General features: G+C 39.7%; 1 protein-coding gene across 1 annotated transcript; it reads right to left on the reverse strand.

The window, feature by feature from the left end:
- Window positions 1-12,009: 12,009 nt before the first annotated feature.
- BT62DRAFT_921707 (uncharacterized protein) lies at window positions 12,010-12,318 on the reverse strand (the record flags this gene model as incomplete). Its single annotated transcript, XM_043184341.1, has 1 exon — window positions 12,010-12,318. One exon carries the CDS (start codon window positions 12,316-12,318, stop codon window positions 12,010-12,012), a length of 309 nt encoding a protein of 102 aa, XP_043037267.1.
- Between the last annotated feature and the right edge of the window lie 233 nt (window positions 12,319-12,551).

Raw genomic sequence — 12,551 nt, forward strand, 5'->3', positions numbered from 1 at the left:
TGATCAGGCTAGCAAGCAAGCCCTCTTCATCTCCACTCATAACACCATTAACTCTGTGGAGCTCACCCAACTTTTCCTTATCTATGTCTTCTCCAAACATGGGGTACCCAGTCATATCACCTCAGATTGTGGCTCTGAATTTGTTTCTCAATTTACTCATGTCTTAACTATAGCTCTTGACATGAAACTCCACCTTACTTCTGGTTATCATCCAGAGGCCAATGGACAAACTGAACAGACAAACCAAACTCTGGAGCAGTACATCTGCATCTACTGCTCCTACCAACAGGACAACTGGGACACTCTCCTACCCATTGCCAAGTTTGCCTACAATAATGCTTCTAACATGTCCACCAGAATTTCCCCATTTTTCACTAACAAGGGTTACCACTCCAACATCACTGTTCACTCTGAAAGGGACATCACCTCTGCTCAGGCCTGAGACTTTGCAGTCAATCTTGATGAATTCCATCAAATACTGAAGAATGAAATTTCTGAAGCTCAGTCTTGCTATAAGATCTAAGCAGACAAGCATCAGATTCTGGCACCCCTGTTTACAGTGGGCAACAAGGTTTATCTCAGTTCCAAACATATCAAAACCACCCATCTGACTAGAACATTCTCAGAGAAATACCTTAGTCCTTTCAAAATCATAGTCTAATCTGATTCTCACTCCTTCACTCTGAGGCTTCCATCAGATCTCTGGTCCATTCATCTGGTCTTTTATGTGTTATAATTGGAACTCATAGAAGAAAACACCATTTCTAACTGAATCCAACCACTGTCACCTCCAGTCAAAGTCAATAAAGAAGAACATTTCGAAATAGCCCAAATCCTTGACTCAAAGCTGGACTGCTAGTTCTGCTGCTCACTGCTGTACAAGATCCAGTGGCTATGCTACAAAGGTACCAATGAAGAATTTGCTTAGTTACTGGCCTCTGAGTTCTCCACTGATGAATTTATTGAAGAATTCCACCATTGATACTCAGGCAAACTAGAACCCTTATCCAAAGTCATCCAAACATTCTGTTTCTAATACAATACTACTCTGGACACCACCAGTGTCCCATCTTACTATCTCAATTATAACCACTAATTACCACCATTTCAGTCATCTCTTTCACACTTTCAAAGTTAAAATCTTATAATTACATTTTTTCTCCACTACCAACATTTGATGTCTTTCTATATATATTTCATACAAATCTTTACAAGGAAGCAGAACCTAACAGGCCTGTATCAGAATCTAAACTCTCTCCCTATTTTTTCAATTCCTCTACATCCTCATCCAGCCTCTTCAGCATCATCTCCCAAAGATCTTCCACCTTCTGATCTCTCTCATCCTTGAAAATCAGTTGGACCTTCTTCCAGGCCTCCACCTTAGATTCTAAAAATAGCACTAAGAGAGACAATATGTCATTAGAACCATAGTCATCCTGGAGACCTGCTACCATACTGCAGACATCTGCCAGCTCATCTGCCAGCTCATCTACATGACTCATTAACTTGTGAATTAATCTGGAAATTTGGTGGAGGCCAGTGGAGACTTCCACACTACTGATCACCTCACTTGCAATGACACTCTTATTGAATGAACAAGCAGTTTTCTTGACCTTGCAGCAAGTGCAAGTCTGCCCTCAACTAGCACCTTCAGTTACTGATCATGCATAACACTGCATACCATCTTGATGACAGCACATACAACTTCCTGAAAACAAAAAGCTAAGTCAAACCACACAAGAAAACCAAGACACTTACTTTCACCATCCAACAATTCTTCACTCTCTGCCAGCCCCATCACTTTCAACTTTGCCTGCATTTTGGGACTAGCAACCACCTCTGTCCCACTGCCATCCACTATGCTCCTCAACCTGAACTTGTGTTTATAGCTCTTCTCCACTAGACCCACCACTCTTCTCTTTTCCTCTTGCACCTTCTTTCTCCTCTCTAGAGTCCCCTCAGATTCTTCTGACTCATCATCTCTCTTGGTTCTCTTGTCCTGCTCATCACTGGACTCCAGAGGCATATGGTCAGTCACCTTCTTGAAGTGAAAACCAGGGCCAGAACCAAACTGTTCTGCCAGCACTTGATGCAGCCAAAAATCAATGACCTCCATGGAGGTCATTTGCAATCCATCCTCTATAACCATCCCCTCCTGCTCTACCTCCAAGGCCTCAGCTCTTTCCATGGCCTCTGCAGCCTCCCTCTCCTCAGCCTCCCTCTGAGCAGCCTCTCTCAACACCTTCTCTGCCTCCTTCACCTGCCTCTCTGCTGCCTGCTGGACCTCCTCCCTCTTTTTCTCCAACCTCTCTTGCTGCTTCTTTCTCTGCACCTTTCAGGCCACACAGTCTGCCCAGACCTTCTCCTCTCTCTCCTGCTCTCTTTTCCACTCCAAGTGGACTTTTATGACCTCTGCATACTCTTTCTCCATGGTCTGCTATTCCAGACAAAATAATTCCTTGGCCTCTTCAGGGCCATCAGAGGTGGGTTCCCTCACCAAAGGCTTGGGAGTATATGAGCAATGATATATGGCAGGAGGCAACATAGTTAGGGTGATGATGGTGGTATCTGACTAAGTTGCAAAAAATTCCTATGGCCACTAACAATCTTCCATGTGGTCCCACTGGCCATCAGGATCTGTACTCTTGAGGGCAAGAACACTAATGGAGGGATACTGTTACATGCATGCCACTGGCCTTCATGTCACCTCAACCAACCACAGATTTGATCACAGAAACCCACCAGACTCTAGCTGCTCCCTATTATCTATTAATTTTATTTTCACCATTATCATTTCACATCCATATTTCACATTGTAATATTTAGACCCCAAACTCAGTAGCAAATATTAACATTGGAACCCAATAGAACCTGACTTAGAATTAGCTACTATTAGTATATAAAGTCATGTATAACTATTGTAATTATTCAGTTTGAATATCAACTTGGATAGCCATCTACACTTCATGCTCACTCCAACTCCTCTCTATCTCATCTGACAGACTCTGCTTCAAAGGATACTCTTCACTTCTCTAACAGAACTCTGTTCTGTCCATCCAAATCCTTGGGCCCAACTCAAGGAGGATGTTGCCAATAGCTTCATTAATGCCCATGCATGCCACCAGTCTCTACATGTGCACTTAAGTCCAGTCAATTGGCATGTTCCTAACAGAATAGAAAACCATGCAGCACATCCCATATCTCCAGATCCTTGGCTCTGTGGCATACTTGGCCATTGCCACTCATTCTGACATAGCTTTTGCAGTTAGCATCCTATCATAGTTCAGCAAAAACTCTGGATTGAGGTATTGGAAGGCCTTGAAATGCCTCCTCAGATATATAAAAGATACAATTGACCTAAAATTAGCATATTCACCTGATGCTACAAACCAAGAGCTGTTCAAAACATACACAGATGCAGATCATGATGAAAACTCAGATAATAGATGCTCAACCTCAGGATATATTGTCAAGATGGGCACAGGTGCAGTTAGCTGGATGAGCCAGCTACAATCTATAGTAATCTTATCAACCACAGAGGCTGAATATGTCATTTCCACTAGACAGGAAATTCTGTGGCTGCAAAATCTGTTCACAGAATTTGGTTTCTATCATCTGTTGCTATTCCCACTGCTGATTGACAACCAGTCTGCTCTCTCTGTCACTCACAATCCTGATTATCATAGTCATGTCAAACACCTCAATCTCTGCTTCCACTGCTTATAAGACAAGATTAAGCAGAGACACATATATATTAAACATCTTCACATAGAATACATGCCTGCTGACATCTTTACAAAAGCCTTAAAGAAGAAGAAGGTGACTCATATGATCAGGCTGTTGAGTCTTGAACTCTGAGAAGTATTGTGTTGAGGGAGAGTGTTGCAGAATGACACAAGTATCTGATGTCAATCTTATATAAGCATTGACAGTTTTGTTCTGAGTTGACAGTCAATTGTCTTTAAGCAATTGACCATCATACTCAGCCTGGCCATTATTCACTGCATGAAAACAACCTGCCTGCAACAGAAATGTAGGATCACCTCTCATCTTCTTTGAGCACAGATGGTTGCTTATACCATGAGATGTCTCCACTTTGTGTCAAAGTCAGGATAGAGGTCTTTTAGGAAGTGTTGGACTCCAGTCAAGTATTTTAGGCTGAATGAAATGAATTGAGATGTATAGACTATGTATCTGCTGAGACTAAATGCTGTAGGTTCAAGTGGCAATGCATAGGTAATGCAAAATCATATATAGCTGCATGCCTCTATTGCATAACCTTTTGCTGCTTTGAGCTCAATTGCATGAACATGGAGAAAAAGAATGCATTCATCAAGAAGAGAGAGAAAAAGCTCAATGAGCAATGCAAGGGGCATGTTTATTTAATGCAGTTAAAAGGATTGTCTCTATCACACTGAAGAGGTGGTTGCATGTGCAAGCTAGAAACTGACACAGTGTAAAACTATACACTGATCACATCTGCACTAATACACATATACAACTCTCTAAGTTTGTTAAGAGATTCTAATGTGATAGAAGTAGCAATGGCTAATACAATCATCTCTTCAACAATCTATAGTACACAAGTAGCAATAGTGCATGTGTAGAATTGAGATCTCTCTAAGTATCAAAGCTTTTGTGTAATAAAAGGGGCAACAGATGTTGTCAGTTCTCAAGGTAAGAGTACTATAATATAACACTCTATTTCAAAATGCTCTCACAGAACTCTCAATAAGTCTCAAGCAATGCTCAGACTGAACTCAAAAACCTTAACACACATAATATATGACTTAAAGCTTTGCACTCTAAGCAAAAACACTTTACAAATACATTCACAAGAGCTACACAGAGATTGTTTTGGTGGCAGCAGTCTTTTTCTTTCTGAGTAAGACAGCTGTCTTTGCTCAGCTTGTTTGCATAGGACTTGAAAGCAGTGGTGGAGTCTATGGTCTTCAGAGTTGAGTCAGAAGCCAAAGATGTGGTGTTGGACACTTTATATTTAGAGTTGGATAGTGGATTGGAAATCTTGTTATCCTGATTTTTGTGAGTAATTTCAGTCTTTCAGGTCCAGTATCTAGTGTCAAGTTTTTGAGCAAGAAAGTGCATATCATAGAGATTGTTCAGCTTTCTGTGATGGGCCATATCATCCTTGATATGAGTATAGAGGCCATGATAGAAGGTATAGCAGAGAGAATCATTTCTGTACCTGATTTGTGATGCATATTAGTTGAATTGGACCATATACTTTATGATCTGGTCTCCATCATGCATTCAGAGATGTTTCAATGCATTCTCAGCATCTCCAATGGCATTAAAGGGGCTGAAGTTGCTATGGAGCTCATCAAGAAAAGCTGCATAGAAGAATTGCCAGGCCAGTGGATTCCATGGAATTAGGTTAAGAATGTCTGATTCAAATCAGTTGAGCACAGTATCAGATAAGAAGAAAATAGCATAGTTGACTTTATTGGTATCTTCTATGAATACAGTAGATCTGTCATTGAAGTTCAACTGAAAGGAGACAATAAAAGCCTTCAGCTTGCAGAAGTCAGAGCTGTCAAAGATCTCTGGTTTCTTGATCTTGATGCAGATAGTAATGGACTTGGAATTGTTCAGAGAAGTGGAGACCCCTCATAGCAGGTTCATGAACTTCTATAATATGTTCTGCTGGTTTGGATTATTGTTATCCCCAGGATTACCAGAACTACAAGAATCATCTAGTCCTTCTGATCCTCCTGATCCTCTGAGTGCACTGGAGCCATCTGGGGAAGAGTTTGGTGAGTTTCTGCTTGGCTCATAATAGATGGGAGTATGAATAGAGATGTCATTGTCACTTTTGTCTTCAGAGTCTGGACTGTCTGAATTTCTATGTATATTGCCTAGAGACAAGAGGTCTGTAATAGAGTCATTTCAGGTGCTATACATCATGCTGATCTGTTGGGCTCCATTGGGTGGAATGCTGGTGGCATCAAAAGAGTTAGAGGAATCATGGTAGTTAGATTGGTGGGCAGTGAAACTGGAATGGGTGTAGATTTCTCTACAGGAGGATTGTTCTCCACTGAAAGCTGATCTAAAGAGGTTTGGCTGTTTCTTTGAGATGAAAGCTGAACTGTCTTTCATGGAAAACATATTAGAATAGGTACTGGGTTGTTCAGAATCCACTTCTGTGGATTGGATGAATATAGTGGACATAATGAAGAAAACTTTTGACTCAAGGAGTTGAGTTCAAATATAATATTAGAAACATGCTAATAGAGTGAGCTTGGATGCATGTGCAGATACCAATAGAGTGCATGGGTGTTAACAAAGCTATTAGCAACATCATCCTTGAGTTGAAGCCTAAGGAATTAGAATGACAGAATAGAGTCTATCAGAGAGATGAAAAGAGAGATATCCTTCAGAGCAGAATCCAGATAAGAGAGAGAACTCAGGAGTGAGCATGAAGGGTATTGGCTATCCAAGTTGATATTTGAACTGTCTAACTATTGTGAACTTACATGGTTTATATACTAGTGGTAGCTAGTTGCAAGTCAGGGTCTAATAGTTTCTGATGCTAACTAATTGCTACTATCTTCAGGTTGGAAATTGAAGTATGATATATGAATGTGAAATTGTAGGATGAAATCAAATAGGAAGTAATAGTGGGTTTGTTGGGCTCTAGTGGAATCTGTGGTTGACAAAAAGTTGGTGTGAAGCAGAGTTCAGCCACATGTATGTAACAAAAAACTAGAATCTCTTCTAGTCCAGACTACTTGCTCTATCAAAAAGGTCATTCCTTATTGTGATTTCTCTGTTTTTATCATAGTATTTCCTTCATAGCTCTCTCTGCTGACAGTGACATTGAAGAGGTCTTGCATGTGCATAAGATGAAAATAGTCACAATAGAATGCTATCCACTGATCACACTCACACTAACATACACATAATACTCTTATTTTATAAGGGGATTATAATGCAGTAAAAGTAGCCACAGCAAGTACAAGTGTCTTCTCCAATGAATCCACTGCATGCAAATAGTAATAGTATGCATACAACAGTCTTAGGTGTCTCTAAGTCTCAAAGCTTTTCATTTTATTGAAACAAGAGGTGGCAACAGAGGTTGGCAGACCTCAAGGCAAAGATACTGTAGCTCAATACAATATGTCAAATACTCCCACAAAACTCTCAAAAGATTCCAAGCACAGCTCAGATCAGATCAAAATCCCTAACACACACAATGCATGATTCAAAGCTCAATGCTCTAAGCAGAAACCAATCACAAACACATCCACAAGTGTGAAAGAGCTCAGATCTCTGTCCACAAGTTTTCAAACTGATCATAGACCCACAGGATTCAAACTTATGTGATCCAGAGACACAAAACACAGTAAACACTATCTGACAGACCAAAGAGTTTGAACCTCTGCCACATATAGTGCTGTATGTCACAAATACCTCAAAGACTCAAGATGATGCCCTTCAGACACCACTCTCTTATTCTCAGATTAGAGCACAATCTAAAATCTCTTATCAAATCAAACTCAAGTTTCTTGCAAGCTTCTGTGCCTTGCTCAGTTCTCAAATTTCTCTTAATGATATCAATAATGGATCTATTCTTTCACCTAAAGTTACAAACACAAACCCAGAGCTAGAGTGCAAGGCTTTCTATGCCTAATACACTGTAACTGTGAGAGGTTGGAAACTTATCTGCTACTCTTACAATGCAGTACTTAAATAGTCTACTACTGTACTTACTAAGACACACTAAATATAGTAGTTCCAAAGTGCAGGACTCTATCTTAGAGTCTCTGGCATATCATTCATGTGCATGTTGCAGTCACCACACTTATTCTATCCTGGGTCAGAGCTGTGTCCATTATTTTCTATCTAGCTAACATTGGTTAGCTGGTCTAGCCAGGTCTGCTCACTTTTCTATTCCTCCAGTGAAGTATTCTGACACTGGAGAACTGTTTCAGGCCCCTGGGGTTATCTCTCATATCTGGAGTCAGCCACAATGACTATGTTCTCTTTTTCAGCATTTAGACATTCCATCTGACTCACAATATATGCCACTTCTGATCTGACATGCATCAATGAATCCACCCAATGGGTATGTGTTATACCTTGGTATGATGTGGAGTCTCTTGCAGTGTTATGCATGCTAAGGCGCTATAAGTATGTGCACAAGTCTCTGAGCACTAAGCACACTATTCACCTTTTGATAGTATTTCTCTATTTATTACTTTGTTGTCATTATTCTATTTCTCTGTTTAGCATCCAGTTATTCAGATACCTTTCTTTGGGTCTCAGTTCTCTGTTCTAAAGCATGTCTCATCAGTATATTAATAATGTGCATTCTTGATCAATGTGATCAGAATTGCCAATCATATTTCAATTGTATTCTTTTTATTTTTAGTATGTCTTCTTGTAATGGTATTGGCACATTTAAAGCCAAGTGCTGGAATCTCCTGAGCAGTCTAACCATGCTGGTATTAGTCTATCACTAGGCCATGCATTCTCCTCATTGTTACTTCAGTTTAGCATTATAATGGCTATATTTCTTTGTGCTCTAGCTCTATTCTCTGTTTACATGCATAGTAGACTGACAGATAGTCCATATAGTCTCAAATTTCACAAATTTACATATCTGAATGAGGAGAGAGCATGTCAATATTATTGCCAATTCCAAAGTAGAGAACAACAAAACCCCTGGTTCATCTCAATCTTTGAGCTATAATGTCAAGTCTGAAAGCAGTGAAAGATTTCCTCTGTCAAGCCACTTCATTCTGATCAGAATATTCAGGCAGCCCCCCCTTCTTATGCATATCATCTGCTGACTAGAGAGCCACTTGCTGACCTCACTTATGTTGTCCTTTCAGTTTCTTCCAAGCCTGCCTTGCATCTTCCTTCTCATGTGTCATCCTTCAAATATAAAGAAAAGGCATTGCATGTTATTCCTGCCACTCCAGTGAAGCCTCCTCAGCTTTCTCACATAAAAAAATCAACTTCCATGGTTCCAAAATCACCCATCACTGCTGCTGTTAGTGACAATGTTGATGATACCATTCATGCATATGCCTTTTATTCTCAGGTCAATCTTCAGTTTCATGAATCTCCTTCATACTAAGCTCTAGAGTCCATGAAGCTGTTGATGCTTCCTCAGTGGAGATGCTGATCTTTTTAGTAATGGGAAAGGATCTGATTTGCTTGTTGGCTAATTTCTTCTTTGAGTGTGGAAGGTGAAGGTTGGTTATGTCCAGCCATATGCAATCACCAACATTGTATTGGACAGTGTGACAGTGAAATATATCATACTGCTACTTCATCACAACAGCCACCTTTTTGAGAGCAGACTTCATTTCATCATAAATCTTAGCCATCTGGTCTATGAACATGGTCAAAGCAGAAGTTGTAGCAGTATGGCAGAATAAGTTAGTGATGTGGGGGTTTCTTCTATAGTTGATGAAGAATGGAGTTTTGCTTATAGTGGAGTGTATGCAGTTGTTGTGCTGGAAGGCAATGAGTGAGAGCCAATCAGCCCAGTCATTCTGTCAATGATTGATGAACATGCAAAGATATTTTTCAACTTCCTAATTGACTCACTCCATCTGTCTGTCTATCTGTAGGTGGTATGCAGTCAAAGCATTGCTCTTGATCTAGAGCAGATGATACAAATCCATCATAAATTTGAAGATAAACTGTGATCTGCAGTCCAAAATTATCATTTGCAGCATCCCATACCTGGTGTATACCTTGTCTCACAGGATTTTTGCCCACCCTTCTGATGACAACTCTATTGAGCATATGACTGGTATAATCACCTTTGAAAAGCAGTTGACTATGATGATGATGGTATCATAGCCTTGGCATTTCAGTAATCCAGTAACTATGTCTACAGAGATATGTGTCTATAGTGCATATGGCATCTCATTCAGGTGTAGTAGGGCTGTCTTCACCTGGATGCTCAATTTGGTGTGTTGGCAGGTTTCACAGGTCTTTACATACTTCTTCACATCTGTCTTCAACTTCAGCCATCAATAATTCCACAGTATGAGCTCCATAGTCTTTGCAATCTCTAGATATCCCACAGTGATGTGGCTATGTGGCTGAGCAATGATCTCCTCTTGTAGGGCATGATCTCAGGGCAAATAGATCTAATTGTTATAGTAGATCAGGTTCTCTTCCTTAGTTATGCTCTGATCATGATTAATTGACAGAGCCATCTTCTAGTCTCATAGTTCAGCTCATCAGTTCACTCTTGTTTTTATGATAGATTCCAACATGCAGACTGGTTTCATTTTCCCTAGCATGCTCTCATGCTTGTAATTCCAGAAAAGAATCATCTTTATTTTGTCAAAAAATAGACTATACACAGCTTGAGTAGTCATCCACAATATCTATGATGTACTATATACCAGTCCATGATACCACTGTCTGAGGCCTGATCAGATCAGCTTGGACTATCTCAAGTTTCCTTTGTGCCTTGTGCTTCTCCTGATAAATTTTTGGTATTATATTTTTGTCTATTTATCTAAAATACATGAGTCACACTTTGGTGGTAACTTAGATAGATTGATGGGAATACCTTGGAGTGAACCAGACTGAATCATTTTTGCAATTGTCTAATAGTTAATGTGTCTCAGATGTTTGTGCCAAGTTTCAAGATCAGACATGGATGATATAGTGATGAGAGCATGATCAGCTTTGAGAGAAATGTCATGGATGAGGCTGTACAGCTTTCTGTTCAGACTAAGCTTTCTGCTCACAACAGTTTTTCAGTAGCTTTTAAGGTAAGCCAACAGATGTTGTCATTAAAATATGCTACTAATTTTGAATCTCAAGTGAGCAATGATATAAACATGAGTCATATTGATGCAGATAAAATGTATAAGACATTTTATAGAGTCAAGAAGGTTCTATTTAAATTCAGAATACAGATAGTACTAATGCCAATGGCATAGATAGAAGAGTTGCTAATGTCTTTGACCACTCTTGGAGGTATGTCAGTCAAAGTAAGAAAGTTGCTATGCTCAGAGGTGAGATGAGTGGTTATGCTGGTATCAAGAAAGTATGAGATTTCTTTTAATGATATGATAGTCTGTTTCTGCTGATTCAGTGGTACAGCTGTGATTGATGCAATGTCTATATTCTGATGATTGTTGTTCCAGTTGATGGAGATCAAGATATTATTGATGATGGCCATCCATTCTTGGTATTCTGCAGTCTCAGCAGTGGACATACTAGATAAATTGTCAAGAAGTTCCAGAGTAGCATGCTTAGAGGCTAGAGTGGTGAATTCAGGTTTGATGGCATTAGTTGATGTAGAAGAAGGAATAAATAACCTGTTAGTTGTGTTGAAGATATACACTTTTCCAGTACTGTCTTTTAGAATAGAGAGTGTAGAGTGTTTCTCTTGACTAGACTTTTTCCCATCCTGATCCCATTTTCATGCAGCACAGGACTTCTCAATGATTTTACCAGCTATTCCTTCTTCTTTCATGATGCTGTAAGGGATAGTATAGCTTTTGGGTGAAGAATACTTGGGATTAATGCAGGTAGACTGGTTGCAAGGCTTTTGAGCAGAGACAGTGAGTGCAGTATCCTTTGCATGCATATCATCAGAGTCAAATAGTTGTTGCTGTATTATGAGATTGCACTTAATATCAGCAGAAGTGATGAGAGAAGCTTTAGTGGAGCAATTTATAAGCTGCACAATGGCAGTATGAGCTGAGGCTATTTCACCAGAGAGGGCATGCAAAGAAAGAGATCTCAGATTGGATCATTCATGTTCCAGATTCTCATATTTAGATGCTCAATACAAGCTGTGGTTGTGGCTATATGTTCTGTCCTAGTATAGCAGATAATAAGTGCCTTCTGAATGAGATTGATTTGCACAATGGGTCCCTCCTGTTCATGATGAGTTTTTAGAGCCTTTCACACATCAACAGCAACAGTGAATCCAGCCAAGAATAACTTCTTAGACTCAACAGAATGTTGAAAGATAAAAGCAAGAGCTGCATGATCATTCTTTTTTCAGTTCTGGATAGCATATGGTTCCATTGATGGGTTAGAGCATGTGGTTATGCCAGCTAGATGTTCATCAATGCCATCCATGAGAGCAAGATAATTGAGAATATTCTGGCTCTGAAAGTGCCAGTTGTTCTCTTTCTTGTCAAGTTTAGAGTAATCCAAACTGAAAGTGTTAGCTGGAATGCTGATCAAGAGAACAGACAGACACTGGAAGTCCATAGAGCAGATGTCCACAAGAGATATACCAATAGAAAAGAGTGAAAGGACCAGAATGGTAGCTGCAGTGGCAGTGGTAGCATTGGGGGAGGACATGATATAAATGTAAGACAAGGATATTTGTTGTTTATTTCTTTAAGCTCTAATGGAGCATAAACCCATAACCTCTTAGAAACTGACACCTAAATAAAGTATAGCTCAGTATGTGGCCTGTTGCTCAATCACTGCTGAGGCTGGTAGGTTTTTAGCATGGAAAAAAGAGATCTAAAAATGTTGTAACTTTTCTAGACATTTTGTATGAGTAAAATAGATCCCATAAAATTAGAAGA

Source organism: Guyanagaster necrorhizus (genome assembly GCF_019112545.1).
Source record: "Guyanagaster necrorhizus MCA 3950 unplaced genomic scaffold BT62scaffold_21, whole genome shotgun sequence".
NCBI lineage: Eukaryota > Fungi > Basidiomycota > Agaricomycetes > Agaricales > Physalacriaceae > Guyanagaster > Guyanagaster necrorhizus.